The sequence below is a fragment of the Polyodon spathula genome, chromosome 20 (genome assembly GCF_017654505.1).
Source record: "Polyodon spathula isolate WHYD16114869_AA chromosome 20, ASM1765450v1, whole genome shotgun sequence".
Lineage (NCBI taxonomy): Eukaryota > Metazoa > Chordata > Actinopteri > Acipenseriformes > Polyodontidae > Polyodon > Polyodon spathula.
The window spans coordinates 16,507,308-16,533,081 of NC_054553.1; the positions used below are offsets into that span (position 1 = coordinate 16,507,308).

Consider the following 25,774-nt stretch of genomic DNA (forward strand, 5'->3'; position numbering starts at 1 on the left):
GTAATATTGTTAAACAAGTCACCATTTGAAATGTGTTAGCAATACAGAGTTCAATTTCTCCCTAAAAAGTTCATTTTAAACAAACGTTAGGAAACCAAATTATTAAATTAATTCCCCTGAGACTCTCTTTGCTATTTTTGATGTCTGAACAGCAGTCAATTTAAGGGCCATGTGGAGGAGTCAAAATGATGAATTTCTTGCACAAAATGTTGGCAAATGTTCAAGAGGCCAGCGTGGAGTTTCTGTTCAATGCTGTGTCCCTGTGGATATGGGAGGAAATATAAGACAGAACATCCAGTCCTGGGCTTCATTTAGCCTTGAACAACAAGCAAGAAAGCACATCTGAAGTGGACTTAACTTGAAGGTAAGCCTACTACCTATTAATCCAATACAACTGGGACTCAAACAACTAGCATGGCTTTTATTCTTGAAACAAAGTGTTCATCGATTGCATTTAGCACAATCTTAATCTTAAACAAAGTTGAATCAGCTAATGAGTTTTAATGTTTATGTCTCTTTTTACTACCCAGGTATCGCTTGTTAATTTGAGAATTTAAAGAAAATGTAGAAGATATGATAATGCAGTTGTAAGCGCGGGTCTCTGGCCGGAGTAATAAGGACAACTTTAAAATAAGCTTTGCATTAGCGGCAAGTACACCTCAATAATAATAGCTATTCTTCTCAGGAACTAAATCAGAAACAAAACAACATCCTATTGGGTTTATGTCAGTGATCTCCATCAATAACATGTGGCTTCCAATTTGAAATGCTTTATCTACAGCTATTGTGCAGATATAGTTTCCAAAAAGACGCTTCCAAAATGCATAAGGTGCAAAGTACAGAATGAAATCAGCATGAGAAACACATTCTTCACACACGTACGAAACATTTGCCTATTTTGTTTTGGGTTAATTAAAAAAATATTTGTGGAGCACGTTAAATAAGTGTGCTAGTGCTTCTTCCTTTGAATGAAATATTTCCTTGGCAGTTTGCAAATTCCATTTTCTCCTGCTTTGGTAAAGAAATTCCGCACAAAGCTCCTTTGCTTGGATTGTTGGATTAATGTTGCCAAGCATCCTGCACCATGAAGAGCATTTAACATTAATAACTGTATTCAAACATGAGAGTTTATTATTATTATTATTATTATTATTATTATTTATTATTATTATTATTATTATTAAATGTTTCCAGTACTGATAAAGGTTACACAAGTCTACAGATCTGAAGGGACCAAATGTGTCTGTACTCTATCATATTTAAATATGTATAATGCACTTAAAACATTAATATATGTGATTGTTTTTTTTGTAACCATTACCCAAAAAATACTCGTTATCCATGTATGTTTCACAGCGAGCACACAGTTCTGGGTTTTCTACCATAATTGACAATGTTTTATGTCATATACGTTTCTGTAAATACTTGAAAATGAAAACATGTTACAATATACAAAACAAAACATAAGGAGTATCAAAGCAATGTTCAAGAAAATTGAAAATTGTCTATAAATCTTGGATTCCTCAAAATAGTCACCCTTAGCCTCACAAACACAAGGCATTTGGTTAACAAGTTTCAGCAGGAAATCACCCGACATATCTTCCCAGCTCTTCTGCAGCAATTTCCAGAGATCTAGGGCACTTGTGGGTAGCTTTGCTTTGACTCTTCTGTCCAGTTCGTCCCATACAAGTTCTATGGGATTGAGGTCTGGATACTGGGCGGGCCAGATCATTAGATTGAGTTGTCCTTCACTTTCCTTCTTCGCCAGATAGTTCTTTCATAACTTTGAGGTGTGTTTCGGGTCATTATGTCGCTGAAGAATGAAGGACTGCCCATCTAGCCGTAATCCTGATGGAATGGCATGCCTCTGAATATGCTATGATAGCCATGCTGGTTGAGCTTGCCATGGACTTGGTAAAGATCACCAACTTTGTCACCAGCAAAGCAACCCCAGACCATGACACTGCCTCCTCCATGCTTGACAGTGGGAACAACACATGCAGAACTCATGCGCTCACCCTCTCAGAATATTACAAATACTCAGTGGCTGGACCCAAATATTTCAAATTTTGACTCATCTGTCCATATGACCTATTTCCACTCCTCAAACGTCCAGTTTCTGTGTTTTTTGGCCCAGGCAAGTCTCTTCCTCTTATTCTGCACTCATAACAATGGTTTCTTTGCAGCAAATCTTCCAGTTAGGCCAGCTTCATGCAATCTCCTCTGAACAGTTGATGTTGAAATATCTGTACTTCTAGTAGTATTTAGCTGAGCTTGTATTTCAGGGGCAGTTAATCCCCCGGTTTCACAGACTTGTGACTTGAATGAACTTGTTCTCTGATTCTGAGGTCACCCTTGGCCTGTCTGACCTTGTTCGGTCCTCATGAGTGACAGTTTCTTCAAAACGTTTGATGGTCTTGGCCACAGCAGTTACAGACACTTGCAAAGTTCTTGCGATTTGTCTTAAGATTGACCTTCATTTCTTAAAGTAATTACAGACCTTAAGTAATTACAGTCTTTTTTCTTTGCTTAACTGTATTTTGTCATGTTCTGCTCCTTTACATTCAGGAATGACAAACTTGTGCCTATGCTACCTATATTTATAGTAATCATGGACCCTCACCTGTTAACAATAATTGGTGACAAAAGGTTAATTAGGCAACATGCTAGTTAACTCAGAGAACATATAACAAAGACACTTTTATACTTTTATATGTTCTAACACGTGTTATACACATTTCAGACTTTTAACTGACTTGGGCTTCAGACTGAAATTTCCTTGCTTTGGGTGACCATTTTATTGAAATTTACAAAATTGACATTTCCATTTAAAAATTAAATTTTTGAATGCAATTCACTTATGATTAACAGCTTATATAATTACACGTATCTTATAATGAAATATTAAGTGTTTATAGACAAGGTTATACAGTTAAAAGCATAGATAATCATGAAAAACCTGGTTTCAAAGGTGTGGACTCAAAGTTTGTCCAACTGGTTTGAAAACTTATATATATACTATATATATATATTATATATCTAGATAATTATATATATTATATATATATATATATATATCTCAGACGTCTCCTCCAGTGTGAAATTCCCAATAATATATATATATATATATATATATATATATAATATATATATATATATATATATATATATAATGTATGTATGTTTAGCATAGTACTTTAGCAATTTAACATGCTTTCCTACTTAATGTGCTTTATCATGATTGACCAGTTTTTACAAGATAGTGATGAACTGATTGTAATAGTAACATAATAGCATTATATTAATATGTTGTATAAACTTTTTTAACCAAAGCTATAAATGTTGTTACATGTAATAACAAGTTAATATAATAATAAGTTACATGTAGCTCTGATTGTCACTGTTTTACACCGATGTGCACTAACAATGTGCATTACAGGGAACATTGGGATCTCATTCATTATCCAGCTATTCCTGACATATTTGATTCTTTGAGACAATCAAAAACAAAAGTCAACTTGTAATTACTTTTTATCTTGAATTGCATGCAAATGCTGCGTGCAAACGGTCTCAGTTGTACTGTTAACTGCTCATTAGAAACAGACTTTTCTTGTAAGTTGTTCATTGGCAGCGGATTCTTGACCTGCAATAGAGACTTCAGCCAACCAGAGAGTTTCCTTTGAGCCCCCTCTCTCACAGTGTAACAGTAACCAGATGGACACATTGAGCTGATTTTTCAACAGCCCTTAAAAATAAATCCTACGCAGAATTTGTTTCCAGCTTAAAACAGATCATTTGGTCTCCAATGAACCCCTGGTTAAAAACACCTGGACTGCATTCAAATATAAAATAACTTAGACAAAAAAACTATTGAATGTTGTATATGCTATGCTGTGCAGTGAATTAGGTGGCCTGCATAAAATTGCTTTATACTACTGCATAAAACACCGGCATCTGCACTGCTTTCAATTGTAACCATCTTTAGGGTTAATAATTGTTCCATTCTTTGCAATAGCAAATTATGTTTTTCAAAAATGGTCAATTTCATTTGTTCCCACTTTTTATCAAATTATTAATGATTAAATATGGCATATGAACAAAAATATAATGTTGCTATTTAAATAAAGTACATTTAATTTTAAATATTTTACCACAGCTCTTTTTTTTTTTCAATCTGACTCTTGTTGCTGTAATAGCAAGTAAAGCACCTGAAGACACTTCAGACCTGTCATAATGTTTATCACTAGGCTCATTAAAATAAGCAGGAAAACCTAAGAATTGTATTACAACAGTTCAGAAAACCAAATGTCCAGCTCAGTTGTGAGAATCATATTTACAGTCTTCCACTAACACAGTAGTTCAGTCTACAAATAAAGGTGTTTTGAAAAGACCTGTTTAGCTTATTGCTGGCATTTACAACTCTGGAAGCAGGTTTTGTATGTTGCATAGTGTAATGTGGTACAAGTGTCAATTTAGACTCTTTTACTTATAACAGACATTTACATTTCATTATGCTAAATTTTCAATTTTTAAATAAGATATTTTAAACAATTTTAGTAATAATAAAAAATGAAATGAAAAAAAAGAAAACAATTTGACATGGCCCCATGCTGGATTCGAAACCATAACCATGAAAGAAAATTTGTATAATGGAGTAGTGCATTGTGGGCTTAATTTTACCCACCGCTATGGAAAATCTACGCTTAGATAGAGGGCCCTCAGCCCTGCCAAACATTAAGCCATGGTACAATCTGGGATCATTGGTTTTAGTGATGAAAGATAAAGTTACCACTATTTAAAAGTATAATTTTCTCTGGCTGATTCATAGCTTTTAAGGTGTTATGTTAGAGAGTTTTTATGATGTTTTTCTCAGAGTGTGAACTTAATGCTCATGTTTTTTAGAGAAACTCTTAACCAGTCAAAAGATAAACAAGCTTTTATAATCTTTCTGTTCTTCCTCCATTTAGAAAATGTCATTTACACATGCTGCATAAATAGAATCAATGCATGGTGAATAAAAATGTCAGTGAATAAAAATGCGCAAGCTGCTTTGAGCATGGGGACATTATTTGCTTCAAAACTAAATAAATATAAAAAAGATTAATTAGACTACTAATAGAATGTAGCTATGTTTATTAAAAGTGAGGTATGACACAGGCCTGGTTTTGGGGATGGAATTGCATTTTGATTGGTCCATGTCTGTCACATGAATATGTCATCACATGAGTGGAAAAGCTTGCAAGCATTTTTAACATTACGATCAGAGAGAGAAAGAGGGAAAAATATCTGCTTTCCATAACCTTTCAATTATAACATAACATGGTATTTTGCTGTACTAACATGACAAACTATGGGTTATTACTTTATATAAATTATCATGTTATGCACAAATGTAAGAATTGTTTTTTTTTTCTGTAGTGGTATACTTTTTTCTTTCAAACAGCATATATCTATAATCATTTGCGTGATGTATTTTAAAATCAAATATGTATCAAATGTAATCACAGTTTTAAATATAGACTGCTTCTGTTTTCATTTACGTCCCAAATTCTGGGCTGCTTTGCTTTTGATAATGTCCCAAATTCTTGGCCGCTTTTGTTTTTAGATAACATCCCAAATTCCGAGCTGGTCTGATAACGTCCCAAATTCTGAGCTGGTCTGATAACGTCTCAAATTCTGGGGTGCTCTGGATTTTAGATAACGTTATTTCCACAACCTGTCAATTAAAATATAACATGGTATTTTGTTATATTATATAACAAACTATAGCTTATTACTTTTTATGAATTATCATGTTATGCACAAATGTAAGATTTTTTTTTTTTTCTGTAGTGGTGTAGTTCTTTTTTTCAAATAGCATATATCGAAAATCATCTGTGCAATGTATTTTTTTTTTTTTTTTTAATTTAGTCATTGCCAATTAATTTTTATTTTCTCCCAATTTTGAAAATGGCCAATTATTATTTAGGCTTGGCTCACCGCTACCACCCCTGCGCTGACTCGGGAGCTTTGAAGACGAACACACGCTGTCCTCTGAAGTATGTGCCGTCAGCCGACCACTTCTTTATACACTGCAGATTCACCATGCACCACCCAGGAGCTACAGCATAGGAGGACAATGCAGCTCCCAGGCAGCTATCAGGCAAGCCCACAGGTGAACGGGCAGACTACAGGGGTCGCTGGTGCGCGGTGAGCCGAGGACACCCTGGCTGACCTAGACACCCCCCCCCGGCGACACTCAGCCAATTGAGCGTCGCCTCCTGGGAACTCCCATCCTCAGTCGGCTGTGGAATAGTCCAGACTCGAACCGAGGACATCCCGGCTATAGGACGCATCCTGTACTCACACAAGAGCGCCTTTACTGGATGCGCCACTTGGGAGCCCCTGCGCAATGTATTTTAATATCAAATATATGCACTATTCCAGTTTTGTTATGGGATACATTAGTTTATTTCTAATGTAATCACAGTTTTAAGTATAGACTGCCCCTGTTTTCATTTACATCCCAAATTCTGGGCCACTTTGCTTTTCAGATAACGTCACAAATTCTGGGTCGCTTTGGTTTTTAAATAATTTTCAAATTCAGCTCAGTTTTGGGACTCAGCTGACAGCCACGTTTCTAAGCACACAGTGTGACACCGCCACATAAATTTGAAAACATGTTCTGTTCTGAATGGTGCAATAAGCGCACCATGTGTAGCGCCTTAATTGGGCAGCACAGAAGCATGTCCAGGTTCCAAATATGATATTCAGGTTCGTAGTATTAAACAGGGGTTCATTAATATTAATGGGTTCGATTGTTCTTTCTGTTCCTATTTTGCTGGGTGCCGCTGTGCCGATAATTGAAAGATTTGAGGCGAGTATAAATACTACCTTTGTTTCAACATGTGGGGGAGCTCCTTTGTTGCTTTGTGAGTTTCTTCCGTCTCTCTTTCTCGTTCAGTTGCACTAGCCTGTTTATAGTCCGACCTCGGTTCTCATGCCAGAGGTCAGTCACGGCGGAACTGTTTTACTTCCGAGTTTACTTTCTGCTGGAGGTTTGTTTTGTTATTATTAATTAGCAAGAGCATGTTGCTTGCTTCCAAGCAACCCCTGCATGCACACACCACCATGCAACCCCTGCATGCACACACCACAATGCAGCCCCTGCACACTCACATCACCATGCAACCCATGCACACACACACCTAGCCATCACTTTTAGTGCATATCTCTAGAACAGAAGCACCTAGAACCACCAATAAAATTGTTCTAGACTCAGGGGACCAGCCTGAATGTAACATGCCCAGTTTTGTAGCAATTCTTTGCAAAAAAAAAATAAAAAATTAAGGGTGTTCAGCCACATTCATATCTATGGCAGGGTTGAAAAATACATTTTCATGCATATCTCTTGAACCAGAGCACATAGAACCATAATTGAAAGTGATATAGACTCAGGAGCGCCCAAACCACCTCCTAAAATGCAGTGGTTCACCCAAAAACTTGAGACGTGACAAATAAAATAATTTTGCCGAGCCATCCTGTCACCTAAAACCGTGAAAATGGTGACTCCTTCCTTGTGCGGGGGCCAAATGGGGCCCCACCGCAAATAAAATCAAGTTCCTAACCTCCACAGAACCAGAGATATGCCCTGTCAAAAATGTCCAAAAAACAACCCATCTCGGGGTCATATCTCATATCTCAATGACCCCGGGGTTTAGAACCTGGGTTGAACTTCCTAGCTTCATGTCTGGGGCTCCTCTTTCACAGGGAGCCATCAGTTTTGAAATGCTGCATTTTCAACAAATGTTCACATTTTCAGCATGGTGGCATGCCAAGGTTGGATTTCCAGTAGCTGCCAAACCAAGCGACCTATTTTTTTCAGGGTCAACTAGCCATCCATAGTTATGTACCACCATACCAAACTGCAAGCGATTTCATGCAATGGTTTTTGTTTTATGGGCTGTTGAATTCCTTGGCAGACAATAAGAAATAACAACAGTGTTAATCCTACCATAAGAGAGGTCAAAGGTCACATGCAATTTTGATAGAACACATATGGGTTCCTATATGTGTTCCATTGTAACAGTGGCCCTATCTGCATTCTATAAGGAGTTATCGACTACTTTCACTTTTGACCTCCGATGTCATAAACTTGGCCACCATTGACAATAACTTTTTCTTTGAATAATTTTAAAAATGACCAAAATTTTGCAAAAATCCAACATGGCTGCCAAACCATGTGATCTACGTGCTCCATTTCAGGGTCAACTTCCCATAGGTATTTACCAACGTTCCAAATGGCGAGCCTCTACCTGCAATGGTTTTCATTTTATGGGCTGTTAAAGATTTACCATTGCAGTGGTAATAATAATAATAATAATAATAATAATAATAATAATAATAATAATCTGTTGAAGAACAATAGGCTTCCAGCAATTCTGCTTGGAAGCCTAAATATGAAGGTTTAGCAACAGTACAGCAATGTCATGTGAGAGTAATCCTATGTACAGTACTCCACTGTCACAGAGACGGCCGAAGTGGGCGGCGTCAGAACCAGGAAAAGGAATGAAATACACAAAACACAGGACGGATGAAATGAAATGATGATGGCGCTGGCTGGCGCCGGTATATTGTAAATAAAAGGGTTTAACAAACAAAAGACAGGACACGGCACTTCGCGCCAAAATAAACAGACAAACAAAACTAATAGACACGGACAAAACACAGAGTGGACGAATGCTACACAAACAATTGAAATCTATATTTACACATCTCTGTCTCTGTCTCTGTCTCTGTCTCTGTCTCTGTCTCTGTCTCTGTCTCTGTCTCCCGTTCTCCACTCCCGAACACCCAACCGCGAGTATGTGACAACGTGCATCTATATATACTGTTGTGCTGGGATTCAATTACCAATTAATTATTCACTTGAATCCCAGCACGTGAATTAAAAAGTGCAATTCCCCGTGCTCACATATTATTATATTTTACTTGCACGTGAAGTGCTGTGCAATCCTCGTGCCTAAATACACATATACATTTTTAAACATTTGTGTTACACAGACCCGTTTATATCCCGTGTACCAATGTCTATACACCAACATTTAAACACACCACACGCAACACATAACAGATAATATACACAGGGGCGTGCACTTTGTCACATCCACAAATTAAGTTTAGCATTTTACTGGCATTATACCAGGATAAAATATTAAACACTGATAAAGGTGTGTTGACTGACTCTCTAAAGCAGGTTCACTGCTGTGTATTACCCGATTGTAATTTAAATAGCACACCTTTTAATGTAAACGCATAATTAATCCTCTCAATTGGTTCTTTCCTAATTCTGCAGTGTTATTTGGAGATTTAAAAAGAGGCGTGTCTCCAGACAGAATGAAACCAACGGTGTGTAGTGTAGTGACTACATCCTTTACACAGTAAATTGATCAATTTCCTTTAAGGATTGTATAGGTAGGAAAATAGTTTTGAGCTAAGAAACGGACATGGTTTAAAATGGCAAATTAAAGCATCAATAAAGGTAGCGTGGAAAGAAATAAACTAAACAATAATGAAATACGCAGTTAATATAGCTTACTTACTTCGGGGAAAGCTATGCCTTGAGCGCAGTAGAGTCCTTAGGTGTTAATTTTTCATCATAGAAGAATGCAGTGCTTTGCCGTTGTTGCCATCTTATTTACTTTTATTATGTATGGGCCCGATCTTCGAAAGGTTTGCACACTGAGCAGAGGGGTATGAGCGTCGCAAATGGCCATTGTGCCAAAATTGTGCCAAGTTGCCATATTTGAAATGTCCTTTTGCACATCACAATCCGTTCTGTGCTGTGCAGAAATAAGAACATAAGAACATAAGAAAGTTTACAAATGAGAGGAGGCCATTCGGCCCATCTTGCTCGTTTGGTTGTTAGTAGCTTATTGATCCCAAAATCTCATCAAGCAACTTCTTGAAGGATCCCAGGGTGTCAGCTTCAACAACATTACTGGGGAGTTGATTCCAGACCCTCACAATTCTCTGTGTAAAAAAGTGCCTCCTATTTTCTGTTCTGAATGCCCCTTTTTCTAAACTCCATTTGTGACCCCTGGTCCTTGTTTCTTTTTTCAGGCTGAAAAAGTCCCTTGGGTCGACACTGTCAATACCTTTTAGAATTTTGAATGCTTGAATTAGGTCGCCACGTAGTCTTCTTTGTTCAAGACTGAACAGATTCAATTTTTTTAGCCTGTCTGCATATGACATGCCTTTTAAGCCCGGAATAATTCTGGTCGCTCTTCTTTGCACTCTTTCTAGAGCAGCAATATCTTTTTTATAGCGAGGTGACCAGAACTGAACACAATATTCAAGATGAGGTCTTACTAGTGCATTGTACAGTTTTAACATTACTTCCCTTGATTTAAATTCAACACTTTTCACAATGTATCCGAGCATCTTGTTAGCCTTTTTTATAGCTTCCCCACATTGTCTAGATGAAGACATTTCTGAGTCAACAAAAACTCCTAGGTCTTTTTCATAGATTCCTTCTCCAATTTCAATATCTCCCATATGATATTTATAATGTACATTTTTATTTCCTGCGTGCAGTACCTTACACTTTTCCCTATTAAATGTCATTTGCCATGTGTCTGCCCAGTTCTGAATCTTGTCTAGATCATTTTGAATGACCTTTGCTGCTGCAACAGTGTTTGCCACTCCTCCTACTTTTGTGTCGTCTGCAAATTTAACAAGTTTGCTTACTATACCAGAATCTAAATCATTAATGTAGATTAGGAATAGCAGAGGACCTAATACTGATCCCTGTGGTACACCGCTGGTTACCACACTCCATTCTGAGGTTTTTCCTCTAATCAGTACTTTCTGTTTTCTACATGTTAACCACTCCCTAATCCATGTACATGTGTTTCCTTGAATCCCAACTGCGTTCAGTTTGAGAATTCATCTTTTGTGCGGGACTTTGTCAAAAGCTTTCTGGAAATCTAAATAAACCATGTCATATGCTTTGCAATTATCCATTATGGATGTTGCATCCTCAAAAAAATCAAGCAAGTTAGTTAGGCACGATCTCCCTTTCCTAAAACCATGTTGACTGTCTCCCAGTACCCTGTTACCATATAGATAAAATGTATGAATCGCGTAATATGGGGGGAGTGGCCGACAATATGTGTGATCGTGGTATATTCGAAGGATGTGCCAAGCACAAAACCAGGTTTGTGATGCACAGAATAAGGATTGTAAAAGGACTGTGTTAACTCCACGCACACTACCATTCCAGCACTGACTACAAACAGGCAACAATGGAAAATGTGGGTAGCATGCAGCATATCTGTCAACATGTGGATGTGAATGATGCAAGGCACACCCAGCAACAGCAACCCTGACATATTTGAAGATATGCTGAAGGGGTGCCGGCCTTGGCACACATATGAGGAGCTCAGTATTGAGCAAGTCGTGTCCAGGTATCATCTCGACCGAGACATGCTGACTCATCTATGTCACATGCTGCATGATGACCCGGCCAGAACAAACCTGCGCAGTCATGCCTTGTCTGAGCAATTGGTAGTGTCTGTCTGTATGTGTATCCTGGCTAGCGGGACCTTCCAGAAGGTAGTAGGTGATACAGTGGGGATCACCCAGTCAACCATGTCCCGCTAGCTCGAAAGGTTCATAACCGCGTTGCTGCGACGTGCTGAGGAATATATTAAATTCCCCAGTACCAGAGCAAACAGTGAGGAGATAATGCAGGGTTTTTATGAGGTCACGCATGGTAGTGCAATTGACTGAACCCATATTGCTAGCTGGGCACCTGTTCCAGTTGTCCTGTTCTATCATGATTCCAGTTGTATTCAGAATAGTGGGAAATTTGAATAGCTAATCCATGCCATGTAAACAGGGTATTCCGAATTAATCCGTCTGTATTCTGGATACCAGTATTCTGAAAATGTGATATCAAATACCCACTTAGTATTAGGATACTATCGGAATACTAGCCCTTCTAGACACCTTATTCAGAAAACCAGTTTTATTTTCTAGACACACGAGTCGTCGTTTTCTAATCTATAATATATAAGACAATGGCTTGTGTGCCCAACAAAGCCTTTGCAAAAACTGTGCACAAATATATTAGTACTTGTATGACCCCAAACTGGTTGCCGCCTATGCAATATCTTCCTATTTTTTTTAGTAGATCAACAAGTTTTTTAGTAGATCAACAAGTTTTTTAGTAGATCAACAGTCAATACCAGATGATACAGTATACATGTTAGCTTGCGTAAGTTCAGGAGGAGTGCAGCGGGGCTTCCCAATTTCCTGTCAATTAATTCCTATTTACTGTTTAAGCCCTGATCACTTGTACATTTGCTGTCTAGCATTTCGTTTTTGTAGCACACGCTCAGACACCATCTTTTCGTGTTTCTCCGCTAATCTACACTTCGTTGCCTTTCACTGGAGGTCAAGTCTCTGCGCAGCGCTCCCAAGATATTATCAAATATTTTCCTACCTGCTCCGGTGCTGTTTCTTATCATTCAGCTTCACCGTTCGGCTGCAGGAGCTCCAGCGTTAGTCTTTCCTGCTCTTTCCAGCCTCCAACCCAGCAACAGCACTGTTCAAACCGCAGCTCCATTTCTCATCTCGTCCATGTCTTCATTAGACAAATTGGCCCTCCACTAAAATCTCTAAAGCTCCTTCAACAAGACATCGACTTTCCCGTCGTCAGCGTTTGCCTTGCCATTGCTCCTCTATTTAAGCCACCGTAAAGATCTGTCAGCTGAACATTAATTTACTCTTCACTTGCAATCAAGCACCCCTCCTCCGCTCCCAGAGCCAGCAAAATTACCGTTCCTTCATGAGATCCTGCCCTGAACTTCTATTGGCTACGTTCAACGTTTTAGGGACCTGTCCATTCAGTTTCGTGCTCTGTTTTGCCGTGTGGCGGCTTGTGTTTTCGACTGTTCACAACAAGATTCAACAACACTGCTGTTTTGCAACTTTTCCACCAGCGCTTCTCAGTTTGTGGCTACCACGGCAACGCCCTCATTGCGTGACTGCGGGGAGTGGTAAGTAACCAACTATGAGTTCCGTACCTTAGTACTGCAATTTTCTGGCTTGCTTGCTGCTGGGCTTTTACAACCTGCGAGGGCTCGTTCAACTCGTAGAATTGTGACATCTAAATACTGCGTTAACGTATTCATATACATGGCTGACTGTCCTAAAACATGTAGTGAAGATACTAAAATCTAAAAGAGTACGCAATTGTTGTTCTACACCGACAAGGATTTTAATCACAATAACCAAGTATTCTACCCGGCTTCAATCAAGCCAATGGTTAATTCTAATCATAACTGCTAGATGGCAGTGTAACACCAAAAATTTTATACAGTCTCTAAGCTGGTTTGCTATCACTGTGAAGCTCACACGCTCCAGCTTTTCTACACATCCCCACAGTTTGTTGTCATTCTGAGGGATTTACAGGAGACCTCCTCCTCAACCTTTTGTAGCAACTGACATTCTCCAATTTCAACAGTTCCCCTCTTCAAGGACCTGGTCATAAAGCAACCTTACTCACCTGTTTGAGATGCTCAGTATCTACCATCATAGTAACGTCCTGCTTTCCTGCATCACACATCCATTCCTGTGACTTATTCCTGTTCCCAGATTCATGTTTTCTCATCTGGCACTGCTCCTCCAGTCCAACCAGCTTCATCAAAAGTCATAATTTCATCAACTCGAGCCGCTAGTCAGTCATGGAACCATGTCCTACGACTTATCAATGTTTCAGTCAATGTCTTCCTACCCCCAATAGACAATAAACTGCTTCTGACCAATCAATAGGTTTTGCAGACACCTCGGAGCAACATATTCTTCATCCTCTCTGGTTCTGCAGCTGTCTCAGAACTCAATCTTCATCTCTGCCCAAAAGTAGCCCCATCTCTGGCTCCATCTAAATCGGCCTTAAAACCGAAAGACCAATATCTACTGCATTCAGCAGATCCCTACTCTCTGCAGCAGACCACCGCTCTCTACCAATGGTAGTCCTCCGTCTCTATTCCAGATCTCTGCTTCAGCAAATCTTTATTCTCACAGCTGGGCCTCTGCACACTACTGACAGCACTCCATTGTTTTCTTCCTCAGACCTCTGCTCTGTTCAGCAGATCCCGCCCTCTACTGTTAATTGCTCCTCACTACTATTTAACTGAAACCTACTCTCCGTAACCCCCTGCAATCTGCTCAGCATTACATGTCTGCAGCCCTCCACCTTGTTCAAGCTCCTGCTCTACAGCCTGCTCAGCATCATCAATCCCCTGCGCCCAGATTCTAATAATCATAGCCCTTCAATCAAAACCTGGCTCTCATGGTCCATGCTAGGGATTCTCTTCAACTCCCTCCAGTCTCTCCATATTTAACATTCTGTCTAACCCTCTGTGGGATTCTTAAGAGCTTTCCCCCTGCCTCACCTTCCTGTCTGTCTATATCAAAATATATTCTCCATTTGCTAATTTCCACTCTTCTGAAAAGCCACTTCTCTCCTTACAATGATTTACCCATGGAGATCAGCTGCCTCTCAGCCACCTTCCATGCTTACTCCATCACTTGGCTGCATACCTCAGGACAGATCAATTCAGCGCGGTCGGTCCACTCACACGTCAAGTATCAAGTTCCCTATCTCCCTTTTCAAGGTATCTCCACAGCAGGAACCCCCCCCCCCCCCACTCCCCTCCTCAGACCATCTGTTCATTGATTCCTCTAACTCGCCTCGTCTCGAGCAGACCTCCCTCCATTCCTCCGCCCCTGCTCCCCACAGGCCTCCTTCCTGTCCACCCTCGCCTCGTGAGTAGGCCTCCCTCCTCCACCCTCTCCTCCAGAGCAGGCCTCCCTCCTCGCACACTACTGACAGCACTCCAGCGGCTCCACGAGTCATAACCCTCATATATGTTTTCGGTTGCTAGGTCCGTCGGCCATGAGCTTGTGTCGGCATCGCCGCCCTCAGTCAGTGACCACTTTTGTATCCTGTTTCCGGTTGCTAGGTCCTTCGCCCCTGGGCTTGTGTCGGCATCGCCACCCTCAGTCAGTGACCACTTTCTGTATCCTGTCTTCGGTTGCTGGGTCCTTTGCCCCTGGGCCCGTGTCGGCATCGCCTCCCTCAGTCAGTGATCACTTTCTGTCCTAGCTTCCATGTCCAGCTTCGCTGGTCTGCTACTAGAATGGGCCTCACCTGCTCTTCTATCCTAGGTCCGGTCCTTTCTAGCCGGCATTCTGTCCTACTAAACGCTCCCTTCTGCTTCTTCTGCCCTATCTCTACCCCTATCTCTACCCCCAGCTCACGCCTCATGAAAATATATATATATATATATATATATATATATATATAGATATATATATATATATATATATATATATACAGTGCCTTGCAAAAGTATTCAGACCCCTGACCAATTTCCCCATATTACCGAATTACAAATGGTACATTGAAATTTTGTTCTGTTTGATATTTTATTTTTTAACACTGAAACTCAGAATCAATTATTGCAAGGTGACATTGGTTTTATGTTGGGAAATATTTTTAAGAAAATAAAAAATTGAAATATCTTGCTTGCATAAGTGAATCTGAAGGAAAATGAAGACCAAAGAGCATTCTACAGAAGTTAGAGATAACGTAATACAAATGCATAGATTAGGGAAAGGATACAAAACAATATCCAAGTGTTTGGATATCCCAGTGAACACAGTTGGATCAATAATCAGGAAGTGGAAGCTGCATCACACCACCCAGGCACTGCCAAGAAAAGGCCGTCCCTGAAAACTCAGCACTCAAACAAGAAGAAGACTTGTGAGAGAAGCCACAGAGAGGCCAACAATCACTTTGAAGGAGCTACAGAGTTCAGTGGCTGGGAGTGGAGTAATGATGCACCAGTCAATGAGATGAAACCAAGATAGAGCTTTTTGGCCAAAACTCAAAGTGCTATGTGTGGTAAACCTAACACTGCCCATGCTTCAAGACACACCATCCCTACAGTGAAGTATGGTGGTGGCGGCCACATGCTGTGGGGATGCTTCTCATCAGCAGGGACTGGGCATCTTGTTACAATTGAAGGAAGAATGGATGGAGCAAAATACAAGAAAATACTGCAAGAGAATCTGCTTCAGTCTGCTAAAAAACTGAAGCTTGGGAGGAAAGTCACCTTTCAGCAGGACAATGATCCCAAGCACAAGGCCAAAGCAACACTGGAATGGCTCAAGAACAAAAAGGTGAATGTCCTACAGTGGCCCAGTCAAAGCCCTGATCTCAATCCCATTGAGAATCTGTGGCACTATTTGAAAATTGTGGTCCATAAGCGTCGTCCAACCAACCTGAACAACCTGGAGCAAATCTGTCAGGAAGAATGGGCCAAAATCACTCCGACACTGTGTGCAAAGCTGGTACATACTTACCCCAAAAGACTTAAAGCTGTTATTGCAGTGAAAGGTGGCTCTACCAAATATTAATGTGTGGGGGTTGAATACTTATGCAAGCAAGATATTTCAGTTTTTTATTTTTCTTAAAAATATTTCCCAACATAAAACCAATGTCACCTTACAATAATTGATTTTGAGTTTAAGTGTTTTAAAAAAAAAAATCGAACAGAACGAAATTTCAACGTACCATTTGTAATTCAGTAATATGAGAGAGTTGGTCAGGGGTCTGAATACTTTTGCAAGGCACTGTATATATATATATATATATATATATATATATATATATATATATATATATATATATAAATAATTTATTTATTATCCTTGTAGTCACATTGAGATTAAAACCTATTTTACGAGTTAGTACATTTACGAGCAAATCACATTTAAAACAATAATCAAAATACACAAAAGTAGTCAACTATTTAAAACAATTACAACTCTCAGTCATGAAATCATGCAGTTTACTCTTAAATTGCAATAAAGATATCTGGGTCTGCAGCTTTAGTTTGGACTGGAACTCATTCCAGGACCATGGGGCATAATAAGCAAAGGATCCTTTACCAGCCTCAGTATGCACATTTGGGATTTTAAAATGCAAAAAAGAATGAGATCTGACGCTATGGTTACTATGGGAAGCTATAAGGTATTCATTTAAATAAGAGGGTAATTTACATTGAATAAATAGCCTTATATACCAGAATATATTAGTGCTTCAACCTGCGTGAAGCCAAAGAAGTCCAGCCTACCAAATCATATAATATACATTGATGAGTATTAAATTTTGTATTTGTATTGTACCTCAATGCTGCATGATATAGCGAGTCCAGTTTACCTAAAGTTGATGGTAATGCAAACCTATATACTGCATCACCATAGTCAATTTGCGGCAAAAACATACAAGCAATAAGCCTCTTTTTTTGTTTACATAACATATATAACATGTTCATATCATAGTGACGTTTATAGCGTATTCCCAAGCCGAACAGACGAGTGTGGAAACATGCACTCACCTCTGTCCAGCACACTGCCTTCCTTCTGTTCCTTTAATACGGTCCTATTAGCATATGGCAATGCATCGGTAAATAGTTTATAAATAAATCAATATTCACATAGCTCAATCAAATTTGAATTGGACGAAAGCCCTAATTAGTCTGAGTATACCAATATCTGCGCGATAATTGCGATGTGTTAGTTCCAATAACTGTGCACCGCTGGCTCAAATAGTGTCGGAGTAACAGTCCACTCTGGAGTTGGGTACAATAATACAAACATACAGAACCCCACCCCCCCCCACCCCTTCGGAGAGCCAAACACCAACACTTCACTCTTGTTGTGAAAGGCATGCTATCGTTTTCCAAAAGTCAGACCAGTGATACGATCAACCAATCAAAGACCTATACTTTCTGTGCAGCAGTCCAATCATAAGTAGGCTGAGGCGAGACAAACAGTTCTGTTAACTAATTTCTGGATGTTTTTATGCAGCTGTCCAGTCTGCTGAATATCGATGTTGTTAATTGTACAGAGACTGTTCATTTATTGAGAAATCATAGTAGGCTACAATAAACATTGTAGGAGCGTATTTAAATATTATTCTTACAGAAGAAATGGCATAACGAAAAAAATCTATTCCGGCGACACTCAAAACCGTACAAACTACAAATGTACAAACGTACAAAGAATGCATTTCTGTGTATTGTGTATATAAAAATGCTTGATTGATGTTTACTTTGCAAGTGAATGAACCCGTTACATTTACAAATCAGAGAGTGTGCGGGACTGGCATTATGATATTTAATGGTAATGACTTGTACATGATCACGCAAATTATTAGATAATCAGATTTCTTTTAGTCTTACTGAAACATTGTTGGTGCAGCCGCCATGTTGAGTTTCAGCAGAGACGTTGAGTGAACTCACATGATGAATAAACTCTCTCTCTCAAAAAATAAATAAATAACATCTCCTTCCACTATACAATTAAATATGTATTTTTCGACTAATGTGCTGATTACATTTTTACTAGTTTTAAAACGCTTGAGATGATTTCTGAAATGGTCGTTTTTTAAAAGGGAAATAAAACAAACTAACAAAAAAGTCAAGATGTGAGTATTGTGATTTTGTATTTATGTTTACCAGAGTATTCATATTTCTAAATAATGCAGGAAGATTGTGCTTCAGTAATTTAAGGATTCAATTATACGACGCGTTCAAAACTGTAAAGTTCGAGCAGCACTCTGTAAAGGGAAAAATAGCCAGACACCTGCTTCACCCACCCTGTACCAGCAGATCAGTGTTGCCAGGTTTGCGGTTTTCCTACGGAATTGGGCTACTTTAAAAATGCAGCTCCGGGAAATATTAAGGAGTTGTGGGTTGATAATGTAATTAGATTGGTGGTATAACTTTAAAAGATTGAACTGTTTTCATGTTTGCAATATTGTTTGGGATACAGTACCAGCATTAGTATTTCAATAAAGGGATCACGCTGTAATTCAGTTGCTGGTCTGGTATGAATGTTGATTTGTCCCTTCAGAGCTTCCGTACAAATCTGTTGATAGTGATGTGTGGATGAGCTTCTACTGGGGCTTGTAGTTTTTACCAAAGTTATACTAGGTATCTTTTCTTATGAAAGCTTTGATTGTTTTGTTTTTTTTATGCATAGGCCTACATGTTAATAATAAGCTTGCTTTCAGTTAAAACAAATAATATGGCTATTTTTGGACAATTTTTTAAGTGACTTTGGGCTATAAATGCTGCAAAAATCTAGCAACCCTGCAGTAGATTCGCTGCTGCCCGAGCAAGCTCTGCACTAATGCTACGTGCATTTTTACACAGGGGAATCAGAATCAGCTGCAAGACTGACACAAATATGCTTCTGTTAATGCTTTGTAAGAATGATATTGTGGCGACCCGGGCAGCAGCATGGCTTGTTTCCGGACTTCTATGTTATCTTGTTTTTCACGTTAGTCTTGTTTTTGCTTTTGTGTTGCCTGTTTGTTGTGGTCAGGGTCATTCCCAATTACGTAGATTGGATGAGGAGGGAGGGGACTGCATGCGTGTGTGATTGAGTGCCACATGGGATGATCTGGTTGGCTGATTATGATTAAGGGGACGGGAGCAGTTTCCAGGGATACGGAATGTTTGGGGGTCTCTCGAGGCATGACAGTTGGAAAAAAGTCAGTTGGTAGAGAGGTGTGAGAGGATTAGAGTGTATTGTGTGTATGCCTAGAGAGTTATTTGAATTTTTTTTTTTATTATTTGTTTTGTCGTGGTCATGGCCCACAGTGATTTGTGTTTATTTAATAAATATTGAATTTACTTTAAAATACCTCCACCTCTGATTTTTACAATCTTTACAGTTTCAAATTAATAGGTTTACCTTGAGAATGGAGTCTCGATTTAAGTTTGATATTTATGATAATAAATTGTGAAAGTAGTAAACTGAATGCAAAGGCTGTTGCCATATACTGTGAAAAATGCACGCATTTTAGCCTTATAGGGAACGCTAGTGGTTATTCAGCCATCTTAAAGGGTACATAAGGACCTTTTTATTGAGATGGATTTACCAGTGAGCAGGAGGGTGATGGGAAATGTAGTTCTGAGAGGTGCATGCAGGTACATGTGAAGCCATCTTGTCGCTGGGAATGCAAAAGTTTAAAAAAGTGGTCAAAATGTAAAAAAAAAAAAAAAAAATTTAAAATAATACATACACCTTACGTAAACATATATATAATATATTATATATATATATATATATATATATATATATATATATATATAGGCTCATATCGTCATCCCCATAGGTTGCAACAATTAATTGATGCATCGATTATTGATCATCTGTCCTTAAATTTCCCGAGCTTCGATTACATATTGGTGAATCAATGCATCAAATTAGAACCCAGTTTGAAGTCTCCTGTTGCTGGTTTGCATTAAAACTTTGAATGTGTGAGAGTACGCTTCTTTTAGTGCTAGTACTGTAGATTACTGCTTTGCTAGGATACACACTTTAGGCATCTACATTCGCATTGGACAAGCCAAGTCAGAAGTAGTCCTATTGTATTGACATTTTCTTGATTTAAAAATTAAGGCAATAGGTTTTTTTTTTGTTTTTTTTTTGTTTTTTTTTAAATCTATTAAATCTACCAATTACCTTCTCTTTCAAAGCATGTTGTGTTTGGATTATATGACAATATTATATAAAAAGATTAAGAGGATTTGTGAGATTAATTTAAATGTTTTGCTTTGCTTTTGGACATAAAATGTTAACAGTAATGAACAACCGTAGTTCAGATAGAAATGACTTCTGTTAAAATATAGTATGTTTTTTTATTATTACAATGTTAAAGGGACATCTGATACGGACGCAAGCATATTCTTTTCAGTTGTTAAAAACTCAAGTCCTTTGTATTTCTTTTCTTAATAATTGGAAGTGTTCTAACTTGAATGTAAGTTGTGTCTTTTTGTTTAAATATTATGCACAATGGTGTTTTTATTTATTGTATCTTCTCTTAAAAAAACAAATGTTTGTTCTTTATTTTGAAAAATAAAATGTCAATGCATCGATTATCATTGATAAATGCCTATACGATAATCGAATATGAAATTGGGTGCCAATTGCACCACTAGTAAGCATTTTGTTCAGATTGAGTTTTTGTCCATAACAAAAGCTATTTATTTTGTCTAATGGAAAAAAATCAGAGTTAGAGTAATACCTGCCACAGAAAGTAAAAATGGTTTGATTGATTTTAAACCGCTGCAGACTCTGGCAGAGAAAAAACATTTTCTCTTAGTATGTTTTGATTGGTTTTCCATGTGAATATTACACACACATGTCTTATTAAACCTGTGTTTTATTAAGACAGCGTTCCATAAACAGTTGTTAATAATGTCCTGCATTAAAAGTGATACAATAAAACTATTTTTTAAATCAATTTAGTCACTGAACCTTTACAGTATTGGAAGTGTAGTTTAAATTGTTGTTTTTCTCGCTCTATAATTCTTATATAATTTTCTGTTTTACAGGAATGCTAGATTACAAAGAGATTACATGCAACCCTGTGTGGATTTAATCATTGGAAATGACAGCTATGCTTAACAACTCCCTCTCCTTAACAACAGAGGGGACAAACTTCTCATCTGTCAACGGATCCCTGAACGGGACGCCGGAAGTGCCATCATGCCCCTTTGTCTCATTCTCAGATTACCAGCCTGAGCTCATCCCAGCGATATACAGCATCATATTTATTCTGGGGTTTGTTGGAAACAGTGTGGTTGTGGCAGTGCTGTGTCTACAAATGGGATGTAAAACAGTGGCCAGCACTTATATTCTGAACTTAGCCATCTCTGACCTCCTCTTCCTGACCAGCCTCCCGCTGTGGGCCGTTTACTACGCCTTTGGCTACAACTGGATTTTTGGGGCTGTAATGTGCAAGATTTGCGGCTCCTTGCTGTGCATCAATTTATACGCCAGCATATTTTTCATCACCTGCATGAGCGTGGACAGGTACCTGGCCATCGTCTACCCTTTCCAGTCTCAGAGGAGCAGGAGTCTTTGCCAGGCTCAATCGGTTACCTTCCTGATGTGGACGTTGGCTTGCCTCTCCACTCTACCCACCATGTGTTTCAGAAACACGTACAACATCCCGGAACTCGGGGTCACAGCATGCATTATGGATTTCCCGAACCCCCGCGAAAGTTGGTTTGTGGCCATGGCTCTAATGAAGAACATACTGGGCTTCCTGATCCCGTTCACAGTGATTGCCAGCTGTTACATCGGCATTGGGAAGCACTTACTGGGGGCAACAGGACTGGACAAAAACACCCAACATCGAGACAGAGCCTTGAGGATGGTTGTGGCTGTGATGATGGCATTTTTCTTCTGTTGGTGTCCCTTCCACATTATCACCTTCCTGGATGTCCTAACCAGACTGAACTTGATCCAGAGCTGTGGGGTGAAAGCAATGATCGACACTGCAGTGCCTTTTACGCTCTGCATTGCCTTTGCCAACAGCACCATTAACCCTTTCCTGTACTGCTTTGTAGGCAATCATTTCAGGGAACAGCTTAGCCGTCTGTCAGAGAGAAGGCTCCCTCACATCTTCAGTAAGAGGGGCTCGACCAGCACAAGGCTCAGCTCCTTCTCCAGGAAGCTCAGTGATGTGAAGGAGCTGGGAGTGCTGGACAAGTTTGTCCAGACAAAGGGACCGTAACAGAAGGTTCCTCCAGTCTTCAACCATGCTGGTCAGTAAATGAAGAGTGCATCTCTGTACTATGTTCTGCACCCCAGTCAGAACTGATTGGTGTTAATGTGCAGCTAACACTAGTAACAATCCCTTACTAATTGTTACTACACCTTTTGTTGTTGAGCAATCCCTATACAACAGATGGGTTCCAGTTTTTATTTATTAATAAATAATGAGATATTATACCCAAAGGACCTATGCATAACTTTTTATAACTCACTTGGAATAATACAGAATATGTACAAGGATGTTACTACGACTATGTCCATGTTATAATTACATACAACATGGAATCAAAATGGATTTAATTAGGAGTTTTTGCCACTGATCAGCACAAAAAAAAGTCCATAATGTCAAAGTGAAAAATAAAATCTACAAATTGTTCTAAATTAATTACAAATACAAAACAGAAAATAATTGATTGCATAAGTATTCACCCCCTTGAGTCAATATTTGGTAGAGGCACCTTTGGCAGCAATTACAGCCATGAGTCTATTTGGATAAGTCTCTACCAGCTTTGCACATCTGGACACTGCAATTTTTGCCCATTCTTCTTTGTAAAATTGCTCAAGCTCCGTAAAGTTGGATGGGGACATTTGGTGAACAGCAATTTTCAACTCTTTCCACATATTCTCAATTGGATTGAGGTCCGGGCTTTGACTGGGCCACTCCAGGGACATTGACCTTTTTGTTTTTAAGCCACTCCAGTGTGGCTTTGGCTGTATGTTTGGGGTCATTGTCCTAATGGAAGCTTTCCAGGCCCTGATGCAGGGAAGCATCCCCATATCATGATGCTGCCACCACCATGCTTCACAGTAGGGATGGTGTTCTCAGGATGATGTGCGGTGTTAGGCTTGCGCCAAACATAATGCTTAGCGTTGAGGCCAAAAAGCTCTATTCAACAATTGTTACCCCTTTTTGCCACTCTCTAGTATATCAATCCATTTTTTGTGAAGCACAATGTGAAGCACACGGGCTATTGTTGCCGTATGCACAGTGTCTCCCAGCTCAGCTGTGGAAGACTGTAACTCCTTTAGAGTTGCCATAGGCCTCTTGGTGGCCTCCCTGACTAGTGCCCTTCTCGCTCGGATACTCAGTTTTTGAGGACGGCCTGTTCTACGCAGATTTACGGTTGTGCCATATTCTCTGCATTTCATAACTTTACGGTGCTCCGGGGGATATTCAGTGTCTTGGAAATGTTCTTATATCCTACCCCTGATTGGTGCTTTTGAAGAACCTTATTCAGGATTTGCTTTGAATGTTCCTTCGTCATCATGATGTAGTTTTTGTTAGGAAATGTACTAACCAACTATGGGACCTCCCAGAGACAGGTGTATTTAACCTGAAATCATGTGAACACAGGTGGACTTGAACTCCATTCAACTAATTATGTGACTTCTAAAGACAGTTGGTTGCACAGGAGCTTATTTAGGTGTGTCATAACAAAAGTGAGGAATTATTTGCTGTTTTATATTTGTAATTAATTTAGAATAATTTGTAGATTTTATTTTTCGCTTTGACATTATGGCCTTTTTTTGTGTTGATCAGTGGCAAAAACCCCTAATTAAATCCACTTTGATTCCATTTTGTAACACAATAAAATGTGAAAATGACTACATTTGAGAGCCTGAGAGCCATACTCTGTCTATATATACTATCTATATATATATATATATATATATATTATATATATATATATAATATAATTTATTATACACATAACATAAGTTTATTTTTATGTTAAAGTTATCCGGTACAAATAGAGCTTTGATCTAGAACTCTGTTCTATAATAGATATGTATTTAAAGCGCTATTATTTAATTAAAAAAAAAAAAAAAAAAACATCTTGAATTGCAGTGCAATGATAGTATATGGGTACTGCTGCAGTAATGCAGTTAGAGTGCAGATAGTAGGTACTGTAGCACACGGCATGGCCAGTGATAGCACAGTACCATGGTGGTGACACACTGCTTATCCATATGAGTACCAACACAGTACCATATACTACATACCCTATACATCACACACTGAAATGGGCACTTGTACTGAATACCCTATACATCACACACTGAAAAGGGCACTTATATACTGCAGTCTGGTGCTACAGTATGAAGATGGCAAACAGCTTTTTTTTTTTTTACTTTTTTCTAATAACAATGGTCTTTGAGTCCCAAAACTGCATGCACCAGCTGAGAGACCTTCACGTACCTGAGCAGAGCCTCACTTGGTCCCTTGAAAGCATATTATTACTTGTATTACTAGCATTAGGAATGTGCTGAGTCACCAATTTTATTGCATCCTGAAAAATGACAGCTGGAAGCAATACCCCATGTCAAGACGAATTGTGTAAAACAATAATCTCTTGAGAAAACAGATTCCATCACTAAAACTTGATTTTACTCTTTGAGGTATCCGTATCCACGTTGTTTTGTAATTGATGTTATTTTAAATTGTTCTCATCCACTTATTACATGCTTTTAATATTACTTGTATAAGCAAACCTTTTTACTGGCTAATTACATGGGCGTTTGGAAAAGATGCTAAAACTGCAATGAAATCTTTTGACGAGTAAGTTATTACTCTTATTTGAATTTTTCTACTGATTTTACTGTACTTTAGAACTGCTCTTATCTGTAATGTGATATTCTGTAACAATTGTAAAAAAAAAAAAAAAAGGGAGTATGCTAAGAAATAAATAAATAAATAAATAATAAATAAATATATAATAATAATAATAATAAATAATAATAACTAACCATTAAACTTAAGAGTAAACCTGTGTTTTTACACACTGTAATATAAGTAATAATAATGATTTAGTTTTATTCACAGTCAGTGCTGGCTCCTGAAATCATTAGTTTTTCAATATTAAAACAAAGGTTATAACAGAATAATGCATTACCATTTGAAAATGTGCTTTGAAGTTTACCATGGTGTGGCGGGGTGCCCTGCCCCTGTGCATAGCTTATGTTATGTTTTATGTTGTGTGTATGTAGTGGTGCATGGAATGTGGGTTATGTAGCACAGGTGATTTAAATGTATATTTGTGATTTTAGGCACAGGGACTGCACAATCACTCCACGTGCAGAT

At 38.6% G+C, this 25,774-nt stretch overlaps 1 protein-coding gene across 1 annotated transcript; it reads left to right on the forward strand.

The window, feature by feature from the left end:
- Positions 1-292: 292 nt before the first annotated feature.
- Positions 293-22,867, forward strand: LOC121295397 (type-2 angiotensin II receptor-like). The gene is made up of 2 exons (XM_041219960.1): positions 293-364; positions 21,465-22,867. Exon 2 carries the CDS (start codon positions 21,521-21,523, stop codon positions 22,649-22,651), a length of 1,131 nt encoding a protein of 376 aa, XP_041075894.1. The 5' UTR covers positions 293-364; positions 21,465-21,520; the 3' UTR covers positions 22,652-22,867.
- Positions 22,868-25,774: the final 2,907 nt, after the last annotated feature.